Source organism: Limanda limanda, chromosome 8 (genome assembly GCF_963576545.1).
Source record: "Limanda limanda chromosome 8, fLimLim1.1, whole genome shotgun sequence".
Lineage (NCBI taxonomy): Eukaryota > Metazoa > Chordata > Actinopteri > Pleuronectiformes > Pleuronectidae > Limanda > Limanda limanda.
The window spans coordinates 25,845,927-25,866,821 of NC_083643.1; the positions used below are offsets into that span (position 1 = coordinate 25,845,927).

A 20,895-nucleotide genomic window follows, 5' to 3' on the forward strand; every position below is an offset into this window, starting at 1 on the left:
TGTTATTCAAGTGTGACAAAAAACATTGAGAGGGAAAGTATTTTATTGGTTTCAGGATAAGAACGGTGCTGTTGTATGACACCACAAAAGTGAATTTATAGAGTAACTGTCATCTGAAGGGCATGACGTACTGAACTGTATTATTATTATTATTATTATTATTATTAATAACTATTAAATGCTGTGTCAATGATGAGCTCGCATCTTGATTTTGTGCGGATACGAGTCTCTCAAGAAGAATAAATGGAGCCTCTGTTATAGAGCCTATCTGTTTCCCTAATTTGTGCTTCACCTGCCACATTTAAAACCTAGCCTTTCCCTCACCCCAACCACAAAGGGCAGCACTGCAGGAAATACTATTTGCAGACCCTGTTGGACTTATCAGGAATGTAACCTTGCTCCCATAGTTCCCAACATGCATGGAGCGGAACAGTGACCACCCACTTTTAGAGTCCCTGGTTCCATTTATTTTCCCACTGATGTTTCAGAAAATCCTTCTACAAAAGTTAAAACCTGGAAACTGGAGCCAGGTCGACCAGCTACAAAATGAATCAAGATAACAAAACATTTGATTTGGAGCAAAAAAACTAAAGGAATTTCACATCCCATAAACCATAGTGTTATAACTATTATATTGTAGTTTGAGCTTTGAATGTATATTGATAGCATTTCAAATAGTGTAACGTGTATGTTGTAATGCTGAACAATCTGATTGTAGCCTAATAATATGTTTTTGCTGATGTTGATATCATTTCCATGGTAACAAAGAGCTCCCCCTTTAGAACACAATGCTATTACACCTGAGGATTAGGGGTATTTTGGTACTTCTCTTTGACTTCACAAAGAAAGTTCACAACTTTCCGTTTTTCTTAAAAAACAGTTGATGTAATACGGACATATGGCTTCTACAAGAGCCTATCATTTCACAGTCCCATAGCTTGTGGTTAGTCTACATGGGATTGTTATAATATAATGGCTGATAATCAATGGTCAATAGAAATGGTGGAGAAACCTATGAATGTGGATATATATTAAACAATAACTATTCATCTATTTAAGCACGGGTCTGTATCAAACAAATGTCTGAGTTTAAACATTTAGATTTTCCAATGAACCCCAGACTAAATGAAGTCACTGGTGCAACATGAGCGAGTCTGGCAGGTGCAGCAGAAATGTCCACATGGATCCACTTCTGGGAAAACCCTTCATTTGCCGCCGTGGCTTCCAGTTTTTAGCATCAATGGCGTACTCCAAAGTCTCGCTCCTGTTGAGAGTGAAGACAGAGTCACCTCTGACCACAGCAGTGAACAGTGAACCTCTGCTGTTGGCAAAGTGTCCCGGTAGGGCTGACCACTGGCCCGAGCTTATATTGTAACAGTCCATCATACATCTTAGGAAGTCATCAGATGGCCCGTTTCTCATGACGTATAAATTGTCCCTGTGGCCGACAATGCAGTGGCCATAGCTCTGATGCCTGATCAGCGTGGTAACAAGCAGCCATTGGTCTTTCGCTGACACGTACTCATAGATCTCTGTGGTCTCCATCGGCCTCCATAAACATACAAATACTCTTCTCATGGCTTTTGTGCATGCCACTCCCACCGCTGGCCGAGGTAAGTGAGCAGCAAATGTCCACCTCCCACTCTCTACATCATATGTTTCCACAGATGACATCACTGTACCCTCATATTCCCCTCCAATGGCGTAAAGACGACCGTCTGCACCCACAAGGCTGAGATTGTAGCGAAGCTGTGCCGGACTGGTGATCCTGCTCCAGCTGTTGTTTTCAACACTGTAGCAGAAACAAGAGTCCACAACTTGTCTATGGACTCCAATAATTCCTCCGACGATGTAGAGGTTGTTGTCTAAAACGGTCACTCCAGCCATGGAGGTGCTGGCCTCCAGTGGAAGATCTGTTAAGACTTTCCACTTATTGGCGGTTTCGTCCAGGAAGCAGACTGTCCTGGCAGAAGCATGTACAGTTTCATCCACACCACAGGTCGCATGGGCCCCTACAGCCACAAAAACACTTGGGGTCAAAGAGTCCACATAGGAGATCAGCTCTGATGGCAAGGTTTTCCTGACCTCCACCTCTAGGTCGACATACATGTCTCGTATGAACAGTGCAGCAGCATGGTAAAGATCCATGAGGCCGAAGGTTGCAGCTGTGTGATACATCAACAAGCAATTGTCAGAGTCAATGAGGTTGATTAGGTGTTTAGCAAGCAGTGCCACCTGCAGGAAAGCAGCACATTCAATGGCCTCAACAATGTCATCAGCATCTAGGACTGGCATTTCACCTCGTAAAACTGCCAAGGCGATAAGGAAGCCTCGAGCACGCAGGGACTTGAGATGGATTTCTTGTTGCCGACACTCCTTCATCCCAGATCGATACAGAGCTCGAAAGTAGTCGCAACTCTGGACGAGTAACTTCTTCTCCTCGCAGAAGTGAGTGTCTCCGACCACCACGGTTAATTTAGCTGAAACGAGCCCTGGGACAGAACACGGCAGATAACCTCCACTGTCTGCAAGGTCACCGCTGCGGCAGACAGCTGATTCACTGCTGTGTGCTGACATAACTGTTCTCTGACAGTGACACTCAAGAAAAATATCCTCGATTAAAATGCAATGAGAAGCTGAAACATTTCCAAAAGTCTTGAAGAACAGATGAAAAAAAGTGACCAATGCAGCAGGAAGCTGCCTCACTCTTCTGGGAGGATCAGTTGTTTCATAGCTTTCAAAATAGAACCAGCTAAACATAGAAGAGAACAAATGACCATGTGTCACATTCATATAGTAGAGGGAAGAGCAATCAGCAAATGCAGGATTAGTGATCTGCTGTTAATTCTGCTGCAGACTTAAAGGGTCAGTTCTCCCAAATCATAAAAAAACTTTTTCTGACTTATCTATGCGTTGGTCGATCTTCCTGATTTGGTTTGAGTGGTAGGGGGATTTGAGATGTCCAAAGGTTAGACATTTGCTGAAGCCCACAAGAGAGGTAAAGAAAATGTAGTTTGTTCTGCCAAAATAAACTTGGACAAACCCTTGCAACATGTCTAAATGAGGATCATCCAGAGACTAAATTATAGCTGTATCTCAATTCAAAAGGCTCCTTTTATACTGATTGCATCACAGCAGTGCAACTAGGCTGTCCTATTTCAAAGGCTCCTTCAAATGTGGCCAACAAATGTCGTTTGAGAGATGCACCCCCTGGATTGATACAGAGGTTTTGGGAACAGACTTTGTTGCAAAACGTCTTTGTAACTGTTTACTACAGTGGTTTCTAAAAGTGTGAGGATGGAAAAAGGGGCTCCAACCTTTGGACCCCACTGTGTTTTTTCGGCAAGAACTAACTCCAATGAAAACAGTCTGGTCTCCCCATATAACTGCAAATGAGACACAGCTTTTCACAGTCAAATGAAGGGAAATAGCACACATTTGCAAATTATAATAAAAATCATGAAAGGCATTTAATTAACTATTATAAGATCCAGACATCAGTGGTCACTGCTGGTGAATTGGACCAAGGTGTTTAATTTAATTTAAATTTTGTATAAATGAAGACGGTAAAGTTGTAAAAATCTTGCTAGCTTCCCCTGAGTCCTGTCTTTCCTTTAATTCCTCTACAAACAACAGTGCAGGGTCTCCTGCTGTTCAGAGTATCATTGAATCATTCTGTTATTGTATTGCTGCTGGTTCAGAGCTGGAGTTGTGATGTAAACATCCAAAAAAACAAAACAGAGATGTGATTATCGTCCGTGTGAGTTTGTGGATGTGAGCGGGGATCAGTTTGAAGATGTTTTTGTCCAGAGAACAAAAGCATGTTCCCTGTTTGCATCTTTAAATCTGTTTTCTGTCAACCTTGTCTTTACATGAACTTACAGTGAAGGAGGAGGGGCTGACCTACATTTGAGATCACTGGGGCAGACATAACACAGCAGGTCATGTGATCAGCCCTCAGTAAAAACAAATCCAGCGGCTCCAGCAGAATGTGTGAGTAGACAGAGGGGATTGTGGGACAGTAGGAGTGCTGTTTTGATCGGTCCAACATGGTAATAACACAGGACTGGAAGAAGTCTAGAGGAGGAAAAGTGCCAAGGGATTCAATTATATCATGACACAGACAAATAGGTTGTATTGCAGGCAATGTATGTTGAGCAGAAATGGAAATAAAATGAATAAGGGTAGAATAGAGGTAACTAAAATGTTTTTTATTTTTTTTACAATCTGTGGCTTTGTGGCACATTTACTGGGTTCAGGGGTTCAGTGTTTCCAGAAGCCCCAGGGACCTGCCCAACACCAGACAATGGACAGACACAGCTAGAGAATAGTTGGTGAAAATACTGAAATATTAAGCAGTCATCAACTCAGACAAAATTTAGCAGAGCTAAAAAGAGACTTATGTACATTATAAGGTGGACTCACACACACAACTCCAGTCTGTTGGATGTGACAGTGTAGTCAGCTGTTTGCCAACACTTCTTTACAGGCTAATAATATGTCCAATGTTTTATTATACTACTCTGTAGCCACCATGGTAAAAAAGAAAAAAGCATTCATACTGATATGAATAAATAAAAGTAATACATCGATCCATTCATCTAGTGTGACTCATAACTTAGCACATGAGCTATTGTCCCGAAATAACGTGTCAACACTGGATCTTTGCTGTTATTCTTCTGAGACTGAGTCAATGCAGCATTAACCCATAATATGGTATATCCAGAGCCTACTGTGTTACATAAATATATTACGAATAACAACCAAAGAGGATTTAAAAAAACATTTACAACACAACTAAATTAGTTCTTAGTTCTGTATTTTTTGTTCGCCATAGGTACAACTATCAAAGGGTTTTTAATAAAGTTGTTTTCCCTTCTGGTATCTATTGCAATTCATAGACCCAACCAACATGGCTAAAAAAAACTAAGAAATCGTCTAGGTTTAGAACAGAAAACTCACCAGAGTAGTTCATGTTCATTTGAATGTTTTAAAAAACTGTATCAAATATATATTATGGTACAAAGTCAAAGCTCAAACTCAAATATCTGAATAATTGCCTCATCTTGTCAGTCCACAATTACTTTACTGCATTTCACATTTAAAATAATAGATCTGAGTTGTGGTTGGTTAACTTACAGATCGATTTTTGACATATTCTTTTATACAATCTACTGTAATGTATTTGGACTCTCCTATGTGGACGCTTTGACTTCCACATGCACCACCCTGCTGCTGGAACTACTAATCACAGTTTTGCCTAAATTGAGCTTAAGTAATTTGACTTTTGAGAACATGAAATCATAGGTCTGTATTTGTGAGCCAGTTTGGGCAGAAGGATCTTACCCACACACTGGATCAGTGATGAGTAGGGCTGTTTAGTTTCCTGTGTTTCATTAGGGGAACCTGGGGCAAACACAATCAATGTGTGTGATGTATGTGTTCTTTCTGTGAGAAATGGTATTTAAGATTCAAGTTCGTTTCTGTTCCTAAAGTGGCGATGAATTAGTGTCGTGACTTAGCGGTGACTCAATATGTAGTCCAGCTGTGGCTCTGGATGAGCCAACAGTCAAATGGAAATTTAAATGATTGCGTTACATTAGTGAATCACAGACCTATACACATTCCTGAGGTGATCTCACTGATTCTGAGCAGAGACTGAGTTAGGAGACAAAGAGCAGGAATAAGCAGCATTTCCCTTGATATATTTTTGGAAACAATGATGCTGCAAAATAGTTTGTACAGTATCACTACTAATGTCTAGTGATACTGTACAAACTATTTTGAATAGAATATCTTGCACCTTGTAACTCAACAATTGAACCAAATTGAAATGCCTAAAACGTCATCTTATAATAAACACGCTTACACAAAATCACGTTGTTGTGAATTGTAGTGGAGTAAAACCATCAAAAATTACACAGTATTTGAGTATATCACAGTTTCTCTGCACACCTCGATTTCAGACATGATAAAAAAACTGGACTGATCATTTGAATTTTGAGGCATGTTGGTGTAGTTCTGGATATTACTACTATTACTATTACTACTACTGCTAATAATAATATCAAGGATATATATAGAATCATCTCCTCTACCTCAGCACAACCAGAGTGACCCTCTCTGAATCCCTCCGCCTGTGCTACTACGAAAAAGTAGCCCGCGTGTTTTACCGTTATTTACGGCTCGTCGGTTCAGACTTCAGGAGAACCCGTTACTTGTCTACACGTCACACTTCACCGGGACGTGCTGGTGTCAGAATGCAGCGACCGGCTCTGTGGTGTTATTTGATGTCTGGCGGAAGGATCTGTGTGGTGATTGTAAACATGTGAGGCGGCGGCGGCGCAGCGCGGCAGTAGAGTTGCGCGCCCCCGTGGATCGGTGACCACACAGCGGCTCTCGTCTTTTGTTCAGCCCGAAATGGATGAGCTCTCGGTGGATTTAAACCGCGCCGTTTTCGCGTTCCGCCCGTGAGAAGAAGGGCGTGGCGGCCCCGCTGGGCTCCGTGGATCGTCACGCGGACATTTCCCTTGCGTGTGCTTTCATTCAAGTCGCAGAGGTCAGGGGCACGATGCTGCTCTCCCTCTCCCACAGCATGGATCTACCGGCGAAGCTCCACCTGCAGCAAGGTAACGATGCGAACCACAACACCAGCCCTCGTGGTGCACCGTGGTCCCCTGTTTTTCTACGATCTGGTGACTTTTACCGTGGACCTCACTAGACGTGCACTGCTACCGGTTGCCGGTCAGAACCAGGCCACAGAACCCCAAGGGTCACATAACACACGCAGTGGCAAATCAAGCGCCATTTTCACGTCTTTATTATTCCGCTAATGGGCATTTCTTCAAGGTAATTAGCTGAAAACACGTCTGCTCAAATCAGTTCAGCCGATAACATGTGCAGTGTCACATCTTCACTGTAGAACAGCGTGCACTGTGTCGCATTGGTGTTTTTAACCAGATAAATGATAACAACTCTTGAATGAACACATTTTCAGTGAAGTGTTCGATGTTGGTGTGTGACCTTTAAATAACACCGCGTGGGGCCATTTTGAGAGCCGGGGGTCTTAATAATAATGTAATAATGTGTTATCTGTTAAATAACGTTTTTTAAAACGGTTGCTGTTGTTAATCCTTATTTAACTGAAGAGCTGATGGTCGCCATGTTTAAACGGCCGACACAATAACAGCGGGAGTCATCTGAGGACATGGACTCGTGTTGGTGACTTATGTGTTCTTCAGTATTTCTTTTTAAACGTGTTTAGGTGTTGCACCTGAATGTGTAACCCCTCAAATCCAGTGTCTGTTGGCCGCTGTGTTTGGTCCTCTGCTGAGCACACGGCAGACACTGGATTTGAGGGGTTACACATTCAGGTGCAACACTACGCAGCGTCTCCACAACCTTTCAATCTGATTCATCCTAATTGTTTTCCTGTGTTTTGTAGCCAAAGCGGAGAAGCAGCCATTCGAGAAGCTGTACCGACTGGACTCGGTGCTCGGTACCGGGGGGTTCGGCACCGTCTACTCTGCTGTCCGCCTGGCCGACGGGCTGCCGGTAAGAGCGGGGAGCCGCTTTGTTTTGGTCCCGGCACATGGCCGCGGTTCACAACGTCAGCTCACACGAAAGAGTGCCGCCGCATATCCGGCTTCAGCCTTCAAGATAAAACTAGCGCTTACATTTTCAAAAGATATAGTCATCGGTCAAATGTTTAAATATTCAGTTTTCTGAGAGCATAAAAAAATAATCATTATCGACTCTGGAAACACTAGCTATCAGTCCAACCACGGCATTATTCTTTAAATTTCTTAAGAATGCAACCAATAACTATTTTCAACGTAAATTAATCTATTATTTAATGGATTAGTTGTGAAGGAATAGTTGATGAATAAAGAATTCCCATCACAAATGAATCACAACAGATCATCGAGATTCCCTCACATATCATTTTTCTGACCTGTAACCAGTAAAGTCTTAACAATCATCACTCAGAAATGTGTGTTGATGCTGAATATTTACTGAAACTGAATTGCCGAACATCAGTGGAGTGTCACCCCCAGGAATGCGCTTTATACAGGTTACTGTAACATGTAACATCTGTCTTCAGTCCACTAATGTAACTCAGGCCATATCATCAAAATCTCCACTGTTATTGTTTTCACAATTGACATATTGTTTTGTTTTTTTAGGTTGTCAATGAAGTACTGGGATTTCTTTCTGTTATTAAAACTGCTGGTCTTTATCCAGACTAAGGGAACTGTAACAATCTCAAATCATAGATGCTGTTAATAATAATTAGTCATCTCGTTATAAGTTGTGCTTTTATTTTGAAGGCCTTTCCAATTCCCTGTACCTCCTGTTTCATTGTTGTCAGCTGAGCAGCTTGAGGCCATGCTGTCTGGCATGTGGTCTTTGTTTTCAAAAAGAAAGTAATGATCTCTTCATCTCTCCTGTCTACACATACTGAAATACCTTTTCACCGAGGTTTTTCGCCCTTCAGGAGCAGGAAGTAGTAATTTGAATACCATTAGGGTGGTTGGGAAACCATATTTATTCATAAATAAAGAATCAAATTTAAAGACTGAGGCAGCTAACTCAAAGTTTCACGTTACTGTTCACACAAATATTGAATTCCAGCTTCTGTTATGCTTTATAGCTGCTGTTAATTCTGTGTTTTTGTATAGCAACAAAATTGTACCCTGTTGTATTTCATTGTATGTAGGCTGTGCAGTAATTTTGTGTTTCCATGCAGGTGGCGGTAAAACATGTGTGCAGGGACAGAGTTACAGAATGGGGCAGCTTGGTGAGCTTTACTTGTCTTTATATACAAATCAGCAGTCTTATAGTAATTTTCTGTAAATTTATAAAAAAGCTTAGTTTGTTAGTCCTTTATTAATCTCCCTGAAATCATGTTCAGTAAACATTATGGACACAGTTTAAACTATTTGCATCGCCAAATTAGTTCCTGATGAACACATTTTAACTCTGGCTCTGCGTATTTCATATTTATAATCAACCAGCAGAGCTCATACAGTAGGATTCTCTTCAATGTCCTTGAAAATGTCAAATAAGCTTATGTTAAATAGAACTTAGTCTAGGCTTTAATAGACAGATTATTAGAAGAATCAGTGACAAGTGGCAGATTTTACTTGCATTGAATTGAAAGAGGAACTAAAATAATCTTTACTCATTTTGAGAGCACTTTGAAATTGTTGACTTCTACTATGATTATCTACTGTAAATTGCATTCCAAGAATTGAGATAACAAATGGTTTCTTTCTCATATGTTCTCAGTGTGGCGCTGTGGTTCCCCTGGAGATTGTGCTGATGCAGAAAGTGGGTGGTGCCTTTGGCGGCGTTGTGCGTCTGCTGGACTGGTGGGAGCGGGTCGACAGCTGGTTGATGGTGATGGAGCGTCCCGAGTCAGCACAGGACCTTTTTGATTACATCACGGAGCGTGGAGCGCTGGATGAGGCGGAGGCCTGTGGCTTCTTCCTGCAGGTGGTGGAGGCGGTGCGTCACTGCTACACCTGCAGTGTCGTCCACCGAGACATCAAGGATGAAAATCTGCTGGTGGACCTCAGGACCGGACAGATCAAACTTATCGACTTCGGCTCTGGGGCCCTGCTCAAAGAAACCGCCTACACCGACTTTGATGGTGAGTCTGATCATCTAGACTGACCGGCCTAATCATTGTGTTGAACTGCTCTGCTATAACAGGCCTGATAAACACTCATCATCAGGACCGCTTACTGTAGAAATGTAGAAAACAATATAACAGTGTTTCATATTATCTAAAATAGCTGATGACTCCTCCCTTCAGGAACACGGGTTTACAGTCCTCCGGAGTGGATCCGTTTCCGCCGGTACCATGGCCGCTCGGCCACCGTGTGGTCGCTTGGCGTGCTGCTGTACGACATGGTTTGTGGGGATATCCCCTTCGAACAGGACGACGAGATCTTGAGAGGACAGATCTTCTTCAGACGCAAAATCTCCACAGGTCAGTCGTAGTCTTTGACTGGTTCTGGTTTTAGATTGAAACTGTATGTGGCTGTCACTATTTCTATTCTCTATAACTAACCGAAACACTACATGGTACAAAGTATTGCTTGTTTTTTCTTCAGTGCTGCAGTGTGTTTCCTGCTATTTTTCTTCACCTCCTTGTTTTTCTGTCACAGAGTGCCAGCAGCTGATTGGCTGGTGTCTTAGCCAGCAACCATCTGACCGGCCAACCCTGGAGCAGATCCTCCTCCACCCCTGGGTTACCAGCAGCGATGGTCAGCAGACAGACGGCATCATCTCGTTTCACACCGTTGCAGCTGATTCCTCATCTCCCACAGCCTCTTCCTTGAGCCAGCAGAGCTCCTGATTGGTCAGGGGGACGCTTCCAAGGGGCGGGACTTGGACTTGATCAACACCTGTTTTCAGTTTCAGTTACCTCGTGATTGTGGCGTTGCTGCTCCAAGGAAGTGGTGTGTATAGATGGAGCCACTCATGGTCTCAGTTCAGGTTCCAGTTGACTGTTTGCTGCTCCACAGCACCCCCTCCTGATCAAACTACAAAGCAGCTACTATAGATCCTTTTTTTCTGTCCAGTGATGCTGTTTGAGTGCCTTGACTTCAGAAGCTGCTGCGGGTGGAATAGTGAGGGAAGTGTTCCAAAGAGTTTTCATGGTTAGAATGTGAATTCACAGAAGAATTTAGTCAGATTATTTTTCCACTGAAAGAAACTTGACTCAGTAATTCTATAACTACAATGTGGGGTCTTATTGCAACAACAGGACAAAGGTGAACACACCTGAAATGTTGTAATCATTGATTGATTAGTCTATAAAATATCCCCAAAAAATGCTGAACACATTTTCATCACAATGAGTCTCAAGAGTCCAAATTTTGAAATTTTACTGTGCAGTGATATAAGCAAAGCAGAAACTCCTCCCTTGGGAGAAGCTGAAGCTCAAGAGTTAACATGGACTCTTGCTTGAAACTTTACCTCAATAATAAATCACATCCACATTGTGACTGATCATTTTGTATGGACTAATCAATCAATTGACTTTATTGTTTCAGCCCTAGTTATTTGTTGCATTTCAAGTCCAAAGCGGGCTTGGAGGAATAGTTTGACAGTTTGGAAAATGTGATTATTTTGCTTTTTGCAAAGTGAGAGGATTGATGTAACCGTCATGTTCGTGCAGAAAACATGAATCTATTGCGAGCAGCCAGAACCAAACCGTCCAAACAGTTGGTAGTTCTACAGGGAGCTATTTGCTTGACTATTACTTGGCTGTCAGCAGTTTCCAGGCAGGTCCTGAACAAGAAATGTTGTGCCTCATAACCCCCTCGTAAAATGACGACAGAAACCTATTCTTCTGTTGTTAAATTGCTGAAGGGGATTTTGGACGTGTGCTAAATGCAATTGTTCTATTTGGTTGCTTAGGTTGTTAAACTAGAGCCGATAATGAGTTCATCTTCAAGTCTAGGAGGTGCTGGTTGTAACATGTTACCTGTATCGTTGAGCGGTTTCCCCTCCATTTCCAGACAACCAGCTGCTGGTGGTAGCCTCACACTTGGCACATCAGTCGTCTATTATAAGAAAGTGAACAAGCATATATCCCCAAAAAAACCTTTCCAAGGTTTCCAAGAATATTTCTGTCCACCCACTTCACACCACCGAGGTGTACTGGGAAAACAGTCCTCTCCTGCTGATGTGCTGGAATCCTTGATCACACACACGTGCCTCTGGAAGGCTGGGACTCGTTGACTACATTTTGATACCAAAATATGATTTTTGATACTAACATTTTCTTCATGTAATAAACATCCTTTCATGTTTACTCTGTCTGAACAGAAGCAGGCGAGAACATCAGTGTGAAATATACAGGAAATGTCTGATTTAAAAGAAATAATTCTGACCCAGTCTTCACCTCCTGCTGCTCTTCAGGTTAGCTTCAAGCTTAAGAAGGGGGCAAGACTTCATCTAAACAGATTTGATTGTGTTCTCTGTTTTGTTTTATTTCAGTCAAGGAGGTATCGATACAATTAGAAAGTTTAAGATGTTTTTGGTGTCATTGCCACAGCGGAGACGTGTTTTTCTGTTAAACTATTTTCACACTTTTCACAAGGCTCCATCTTCTCTCTCACCCTTTGTCTCGGGGTGTAAATGCACAGTCAATGCAAATACTCAGTTTATTTTTTTTAATTTTAAATATAGGTTTTTTTTATATGCATATTTTGTACATTTTGTGCTTTTTTATTTATTTACTGAGACATTCCTCATAATGTGTTTATTTATTTATCTTCAGTTTTTTATTACATGTTTTTGAGCTACAAAACGAGGATAAAGTCTGGGTCAGGTTTGAGGGTTCTCATGTCAGGTTTAAAGGTTTGAGCTGATTCTCATTTCATGTGTTTGTTGATGTTTTGATTGTAAAATTTTGACAGGGAAAAAGTATTTTTTCATGGAATTTTGTCAAATTAAACCTTTTGTATATAATTGATTTTCTGTGTGATGTCTCCACTCTTCTCAGTCTCTAAACTCTGCACCAACCACATGACAATAAAAATAGCCTCAGAATAAATGTGAGCTTCGAGAGACACTGATAAAGATGAAAATACAAACATCTGGAGAACTTTATGTTGTGTTTGAAATAAAAAGAACTGGAAAAATACAGAGAAGATGGCCATTAAAATAATCTGTCAGAATCTTTGAATTGTAAAAATAAGGAAGTACTCTCAATTATTGGGTTTAGACTTGAGTAGACTTTGGAAAGTTTCTAAACAATAGTTTTGGTAGAAACAACCAGTGGTAAAACAAACCGTTTAGAAATATGTGACTCCTAAATATTAAACATGTTACTAAGTATTTACTGCTGTATTAACATTAACAGGAGTCAATATGCAAATAGGTATTTTTCCCAATAATATCAAATAATTTAATGAACTATGGATGCATTTGTTTAAATGTTACAGCTGGTAAAGGTTAAGTATTCAGTATTTTGTTTGTCATTACATCATAAATTATTTGTTGATTTATTTATTGCTTTCACAATCGAAGTCTCTTAAATAAATATAGGGGAAGTGCAAAATTCCACAAAAAGAAAGCGACCAAATAGCATTTTAACAAAATAATTTGGCTTTGTATTAAAATAACAATCCATATAGAGTTTATCGTTTTTTTTTGTCTGCAAGTATTTTCATTTAACATAAAATGATTCTGGCGTGTCTCTCGTTTGTCACTTTAATACGGAGACATAAAAAACATAGTAAAACTTCCAGCGACACCGTGTGGCTAATCTGAGAAACTATATTAATACACCACGTTATGTATAGAAAGAAATTGCGGCTTAAAATACACATATAGATACAATGATAGTCTTGGTGTCATCTTAATGTTTAAATAATATTTCAAATAAAGTTAAACATTCTTTTTCACGCAGAGTGGTGGGTTCGTGTGTTTGCGTCATTTTGAACAGGCGCATCAGGAACACCCTCCACTGCAGGTCCTTCCATTATCAACACCAGGCCAGCACGTGAACGGTTAGTGGAAATGTCTCTTAAAGTCTCTGCAAATGAGAAATAATGTTATTGTTCGGTCAGTGTCGTTTATTACAATTATGTATTTATGAATTTTAAAGAGTCGTGCCTTGACCTAACAGCAGGCAAAAAGCTCAGACAGCAAGGACATCTGTCGTTTCTTGTGCACTCCAAACCAAACTCTGTTGAAACATTTAACTAAGACATGGTTCACAAGTCTGAGGCACGGCATGTGTTCAGTGAATCCTAACTCAATACATGTTTACATTCAGAAAAGTGTGTTCTTCAATTCGGCCGATAAACAATTAAGGCAAGCATCGCTTGTTTGTGTAAAATATTGACTCGAGTTGGTTTACTCTGTTAATCTATGCAACCCTACAACAAGCGAATGAGGAAGTGGTCATTTTCACGTTATAATTAAATAAGTGTTATATTTTTATTACAGTTAAAGTGTGTTGTTAGAACGTGAAAGTTTTTCTTTGTCGTAATAACATGACTTTTTTTACATGAAAAAACAGTTTTATGTCATTATTACTCATTTTCTTTCTGTTTATTATTTTAGACCATTTTCACATTAAGTCTGAATAAATACAAACAGATGAGACATTAGTCAGGTTTTAGTACAATCATGAGCTGGAGCCATAAAAAGCTCCAGATGGCAGAGTGGTGTTTCACATTATATATTATGTCATAGCTGTAAGACCTCTGAGAGAAGACACAGGAGGAAGGGAGGCAGGTGTGTAACAGGTGTTGTGTGTTTTCCGTCAGAGGAGTTGGAGGTGACGATGGGTCGCTCCTCAAAAGATAAGCGGGACATTTACTACCGTTTGGCCAAAGAGGAGGGCTGGAGGGCGAGGAGCGCCTTCAAGCTACTGCAGCTTGACAACGAATTCAACCTGTTCACAGGTGAGACCCAGAGACCAACAGATCCCTGTCCTAACACACAGCTGCACCCCGTACCGCTGTCAGTACAGACCACTGGAACCAAGGGTCCTACAGAAAGATTTGAAAATGCTGCTTATATGTGCAGAAATTAAATCTTACAGAGAAATGCCTGAACAGTTAAGTCTGCTCTTACTTGTCTTCTTTTAGTGGATAAAAAACTAAACAGACTGAAGATCTGTCGTTCAATAGCCTGATTCCTGTGCTGAGTCTCGACTGCAGTATATTTTTACCTCTATGGCTATTTTTAGATCCTGGTGCAGGGTATTTTTCAAAATATAAAGGGTTAGGGTTAGGGTTAGGTGACATGTTTTTGCGTGAAATTTGCTGCAGTTCCAGTTGAAGTTCATGTCCTTGTTTTTGTTGTGTTTGCTTGAAAACTCTGATGTGGACATCAAAAGTTTGGCTCAGACTCAGGCTTTAATAAAATACATATGTAAACTTTGTAAGTAAAGACGATACAAGTGATAGGTCCTATTCCCAGTGAACCTTCCTTCTGCAAATCATCCAAGTACTTCTAGTAGCTGGAAGCCAACAATACCTTAAATTTCACACATTAAAGAAATCTTAATCATGAAAAGAATGTGACAGAGAAAAATAGAGAGAGAACGAGAGTCAAAGCATATTTATTGATAGAAACATCGCTGAAACTAAACCATAACTTTCTTTCTGGTATTATTTGATGTAATTGAGAATACATATCTGGCTTATTAGTAAAGTTTATGATGTACACTCAAAACTGGAGTTCCAGCAAACAGTGCGAACCAGAATGACAGCTGTCAGTGTCTAAATGAAGTGTCCAACATGGGTTGACTCGGACAAGTGTCTGTCCCTGCCTGTATGTACCGCTCTCTTTTAACAAATGTCTGATCGATTTTGTTTGTCTCTTTCTCTGTCAGGTGTGAACAGAGCAGTGGATCTGTGTGCAGCTCCTGGCAGCTGGAGTCAGGTCCTCAGTCGGAAACTCAGGTTCTTACCCAATGAACATCCTTAGAACCTGGGCAGAAATCCTCTATGTGCCGACAATTTCGTTGAATGGATTTTAATGAAACAGTGAAATGAAAGAGTTGATGAAATTCAATTGATCTTAACAAAAAAAATTAACCAAATTACACGTACTTGTTTTTCTACTCAGAGGTCGGGAGGAGAAGGATGAGGAGGTGAAGATCGTGGCGGTGGACCTGCAGGCCATGGCTCCTCTCTCAGGAGTCACTCAGATCCAGGGAGACATCACCAAGGTGAGGAGATGAGTCTGAGAGTCATTTTCCACTTCAGCAACATCATGAAATATGTGTCCCGATTGTTATTTGCTCTTCATGTGTTTCCACTGCTCATTTTTCAGAGATAGTTTTAGGGTTCGTTGTCATTTTTGATTGGTTCTTTGATCTGTTCATACTGTTGTAGTGGATGCTGAAAAGGTTGAGGTGGTACAGTTTTGACCATATGTTTGGAAATGGACAATTTCCACACCGGCTTCGGCCCGTATCACCAAATGCTTTCTTGACATCTTCGTTGGTGTCTTCTTTGTGTATGGAACTGCTTTTTATCCTGAGATGTCTGTAATCTTTTTTTAGGTTGTTGCATGTATCAACACACCCACTGCCCACATTGAAGCCTCTGGAGAATGTTGTTTCTCACATGGGCTCATTTCTATGGGCCATAGCCAAAGTCCATAGCTTTTCACATGGACATTTGTGTTCTCCCACACCACTCCTCTGGATAATTTCAGGAGGTTTTTTTTCTTTGTGGAATCTATTCTTCCCTCTGTGCAGTGCTTCACTGGCCGCTATGAATATGTCCAATGTTTAACCACTGGCAAAAATTCATGAAATAAAGGCTGATGTTAGGAAAGGCCCATTTTACAACAGGACTGAAGAGTCAATTCAAACAGTTTCAGCTCAGTTTCTGTGGAGTCTCTTCTGCCAGCCTCCAAGTAAAAACTTAGGCTAATGGTTGAATGACTCCTTGTGACACATCAGCAGGAGCTTTCCAGAGGATTCACAGTGAGCAGGTATACAAAAATATCTGAATGAAAAAGAGGTGTCATTCATGTGAGATGACCCCAACCAAGTCTGAAAACGGCTTTGTGCTAATTGAATGTAGCTGTTTTGGGCACTTTCACACACTACCTCAGTTTGCAGAAACAAGACATTAAAAGAGTTGATCTTTGACGCAACATTTACAATTAAGTGTATAATTTAATTGGAATATTTTAAACTCTGTCATAATTGAAAAGTAAAGAATCAAAATTCTGCAGTGGAGCAAATTGAAAAAGTGGTTTGACTTGTTGCACAGTGATTTGAGCTTTTGTTGGCTACTTGGCTCAAGCAGGGACATGGATTCAGAGTGAATGTGATAAAAATGCATGATAACATTTTTGAATGTCTGAATTCTGAAATGTCCCAGTTTGTAAAACAGAAGGGGAACTCTCTGCAGAGCTGCCACATGAACTGTGTCGTCTTCTTCCTCTCAGGTGTCGACAGCTCAGGAGATAATCCGTCACTTTGAAGGTCAGCCGGCCGACCTCGTGGTGTGTGACGGAGCCCCAGACGGTGCGACCCTCCCACTTGTCCTCACCTGGTCTCAAGTCTCCTGTGTCTCCCTGTTGTATGGTTGTTATCAAACTCTCAAGAATGATTTCCTTTGTGTTTCCACAGTAACGGGTCTCCACGATGTCGATGAGTACATCCAGGCTCAGCTCCTATTGGCTGTGAGTATAGAGGTGTGTTTGTATTAACCTGTCATTGTGTGGCATCCTGCTGACATCTGCTTGTGTTTCAGGCTCTGAATATCACCACTCACGTCCTGAAACCTGGAGGAACATTTGTGGCTAAAGTGAGTCCAACTTTTATTCATGATTTATTAAACATTAATTTAATGTGTAAGCTTTATGTTTATATATATATTTAGCCATGCTTAAGACATCTAGAGGATGTACAGAGAATCGGGACCAGACTTTCTGAGTTTTCTTTTCACACATTAACAACACAGCAGGATATTCTTAGCTGTTACACGTTCACAACAACACATAAATGTCATGTCTAATTTTCTCATGAAAATTGTAAAGTCTTTCTGTGTCTGATTTGTGCTTTTCTGGCTTTTGTGACTCATAGCACACAGTCGATGACACTAGTGTTGCTTTGGTAGTCGATGTTACTGGTTTTGCCAGTTTTCCAACTTAAACGGGCCCAGCAGTGTTTCCAAACTTCTCAATTTTGGATTTCAGAGTAGTGTAGATGCCTGGTGTCTCAGGGGCAGAGTTGATGCATTTTCAAACGAAAAGTTTATTATGGATGTAGCCTGAGAAACAGGTTGGTGCAGTGGTGCATTGTGTGCTGTGGACATCATATCTCCTTTTAAATGAGACTATTAACCCCATCCTGTGCTGTGTGTCTCAGATCTTCAGAGGTAAAGATGTGACGCTGCTGTACTCTCAGCTGAAGATCTTCTTCAGTGGTGTGACCTGCGCTAAGCCTCGCAGCAGCAGGAATTCCAGCATTGGTGAGCCACCGCCACTGTTGAACAAACCCAAGTAAAAAACGGCATTTTCCTTATTCATAAACCCATGATGTTTGCATGAAATCTGTCTATCTCTGTCTCTGTGTGCAGAGGCGTTCGTAGTTTGTCAGAATTACTCTCCTCCTGAAGGTTACGTCCCCAACATGTCCAACCCTCTGCTGGATCACTCCTACGGTAACGATGAGCCCTTTTTCATATTAGGTCTTCTTCTGCATACATACTTCCGGAAGAAAACAACCGGCATTAGCCTCGACTACCAGTGAAGAACACAAGCATTGCTGACCCTTATGTCTCTGTTAACAGCTGTTGTGCAGTTAAATTCAGCATTTAACAATGATACACCTGTTTACATGTGGAAGAGACAAGCTACTTTTCAAGCAATTCCTGCGTACGTTGGCATTTTCATGTCCAGGCTATGTGAAATGGCACGTGATTAGCATTTTTTCAGGTGTGTTAGCATGTAAGGGGATTGAAACTGACGGGAGCCAAAAGACTCGTGCCGCTTCTAACTCTGGGTTCTGTTCTCTGTCCATCAGATGTGGACTTTAACCAGTTAGAGGGTCCAAACCGTGTCATTGTTCCCTTCCTGGCATGTGGTGACCTCAGCGCCTTTGACTCAGACAGAACCTATCCTCTGCAGGTGAGGAGACGCAGCTTTAACCTGCATGTTCACGCATGAGTCATGCTGAACAACTGGATCATGGAGCAAGATTCACACATTTCATTCATATTGTAACAGTTGTTATTGCAGTTTCTGTGTGATTTTAAGTGTTTAATTATAATAATAATACATATTATAATAATTTAAAGGATCTTGTTTTTATTATTACTTATTAGTATAATTAATTTACTCATGACCAATTATGTAGTTGTGTGGATTTTCATGTGATAATGAATGGATAAATGAACTGATGTTTTTTTCTAATTTGTTAAAATATATTTTAGGTAAAAACTAAAAAATGTCAGTTAAGGAGAAAAAATTACAGGGATTTACAGGATTTGATGTAGAGATGAAGCCCTGATTTTTGTATTTAAATTAAAATATAAAGATATTTTCAGGTGCAAAATGAGGAATTGCCTGCATTGTTATTCAGAGAATTTTACCTCTTAAGAACATCTAATTTAAGCTGACATTAGGTGGGATGAAGGTTGCAAACTGGACAGGTCGCCGTGTATGACAGGGCTGAGAAATAAGCATTCACACTCACATTCACACCTACAGGCCATTTAAATTTCCACTTAAAGCATTTCTGCTGTTCCATCGGCTGCCCAATTAAAATGCATTTCAAATTAATTTTACAGTTTAGTTAATAAAAAAGGTTGCGTCCAGTAGTTAAAGTGAATGTGGAATTAAACATCCATGAAATTGACATTATCTTTTGCTGAATTGTTTGTCAAAGCTCTTAAACAAACAAGATTTCTAATTAAAATAACAACATATTCCAATCATGAGTGGACTTGTTTAAGTCATGCACTCATTAAAATGAGGCTGTACAGCCTTTTGAAATGACGATGATCTTAAGGAGCTTAGTTTTTCAAATCAACAGAGAAATGAAGGGACCTCTGCCTACAGGAGAGTTTGAAGGAGTCAGTTAAGGATGAATTAAGGATAATGTTACGGATTCCTGTTCAGTGAAATGTGTACGTGACGTCGTATTTTATGTAAAAATTTGTTTTTATTTTCACACTCGCATGTCTTCTTTCTTCAGCTGGATTCTGATAAACAGTACCAGTACACGCCCCCCACTCAGCCGCCCATCTGCCCCCCCTACCAGCAGGCCTGCCACCTCCGCAAAAACAACATGCTTTCCAAAGAGGACGCTCCGTCCGTCGGTCCCAACCAGAGTCGAGACGAGACCGAGCTTCCGGCTGATGGACTTCAGTTTAAATAATGTGTTCAGTACAATGCTGTGCAGAAACTGTCAGCCGCTGCAGTATATCTTCCTACTTTCCCTCTGTGTGCTGTGAGAGGCTCAACATGCTGTGGGTCTCTGTACCGGCTCAATCACAAGAGTTAGTTCTTATTGTTTCCTCTGGTTTTATGCAGATCTCTTCGTGACAGGTCCATCATCCATCGGGCTGACTAATTGTAAACATTTTATGTTCAAAGTTACATTCATTTTAATATTGACGAAATTCTGAATAATGTATTGTCTCTATAACACATTATAGTGATCATAACACAATATTGGTTATGATCAAGTCCTCCTTACTCGCCAACAAAAATAACCTAACAGGTCTGGTCTTTAGACCTTCATCATTCTTACAAGCAAACCAGTCTTTACCTTGTCAACAGCAACTCTACCTGTCTGATAACCATAACTGTGTTTTTATATTGAGTGCATTAAAAAGGTAAAAAATGATATTTGTGCTGACATTTTTGGTGCTATTGACCATTTTAAGCCTAATTAAAATAAGGAAACCGTAAAAGTAAACACTTTTTCTCTAGATACTTGAAGTCTACAAAATAACTCACCAAAGTTCACATTAAGGTACTTCTTCTGAGCTTTAAAGAGCTTTAAATGTATGAATGGGTTGCCCTTACACAAGATACGTTTATGTTTATTGCACCACTTAAACAAGTGCTTAACACAGACATAAGATACTTACAAAATTGCATTTAAAAGACATGAAAATAAGCAACGACAACAAAAGAAATGAAGATTACATGGTTGTGTATGTTATTTATTGGAAAGCTGCAGCCGAGAGCAAGCCCTGATATATGTGAACTGAGAGTTTCAGCTGACCTCAGTTCCACAGGTTGGGAAAACAGCAACGGGAAACTGATTGACACTGGGAACTCTTGGATTCTGGGAACATTGAATAAACCTGTCTTAGGTGAACGGAGGGGTCTGATGCTACAAATAGATCACAGATGTATTTAAGCCCGAGGACATTTAAGACC

At 40.6% G+C, this 20,895-nt stretch overlaps 3 protein-coding genes across 3 annotated transcripts; 2 read left to right on the forward strand and 1 right to left on the reverse strand.

Annotated features, from left to right (window-relative positions):
* Nucleotides 1-1,131: 1,131 nt before the first annotated feature.
* kbtbd13b (kelch repeat and BTB domain containing 13b) lies at nucleotides 1,132-2,577 on the reverse strand. The gene has a single exon (XM_061077280.1). It carries the CDS (start codon nucleotides 2,575-2,577, stop codon nucleotides 1,132-1,134), a length of 1,446 nt encoding a protein of 481 aa, XP_060933263.1.
* A 3,988-nt stretch (nucleotides 2,578-6,565) lies between these two features.
* Nucleotides 6,566-10,366, forward strand: LOC133009747 (serine/threonine-protein kinase pim-3-like). Its single transcript, XM_061077281.1, has 6 exons — nucleotides 6,566-6,629; nucleotides 7,445-7,554; nucleotides 8,750-8,800; nucleotides 9,292-9,655; nucleotides 9,821-9,997; nucleotides 10,176-10,366. The coding sequence occupies exons 1-6, from the start codon at nucleotides 6,572-6,574 to the stop codon at nucleotides 10,364-10,366; spliced, it is 951 nt and encodes a 316-aa protein (XP_060933264.1). The 5' UTR covers nucleotides 6,566-6,571.
* A 3,116-nt stretch (nucleotides 10,367-13,482) lies between these two features.
* ftsj1 (FtsJ RNA 2'-O-methyltransferase 1) lies at nucleotides 13,483-20,353 on the forward strand. Its single transcript, XM_061076316.1, has 11 exons — nucleotides 13,483-13,532; nucleotides 14,298-14,435; nucleotides 15,371-15,440; nucleotides 15,607-15,709; nucleotides 16,945-17,023; nucleotides 17,129-17,181; nucleotides 17,253-17,306; nucleotides 17,870-17,972; nucleotides 18,081-18,164; nucleotides 18,527-18,630; nucleotides 19,700-20,353. The coding sequence occupies exons 2-11, from the start codon at nucleotides 14,315-14,317 to the stop codon at nucleotides 19,880-19,882; spliced, it is 954 nt and encodes a 317-aa protein (XP_060932299.1). The 5' UTR covers nucleotides 13,483-13,532; nucleotides 14,298-14,314; the 3' UTR covers nucleotides 19,883-20,353.
* The last annotated feature ends 542 nt before the right edge of the window (nucleotides 20,354-20,895 follow it).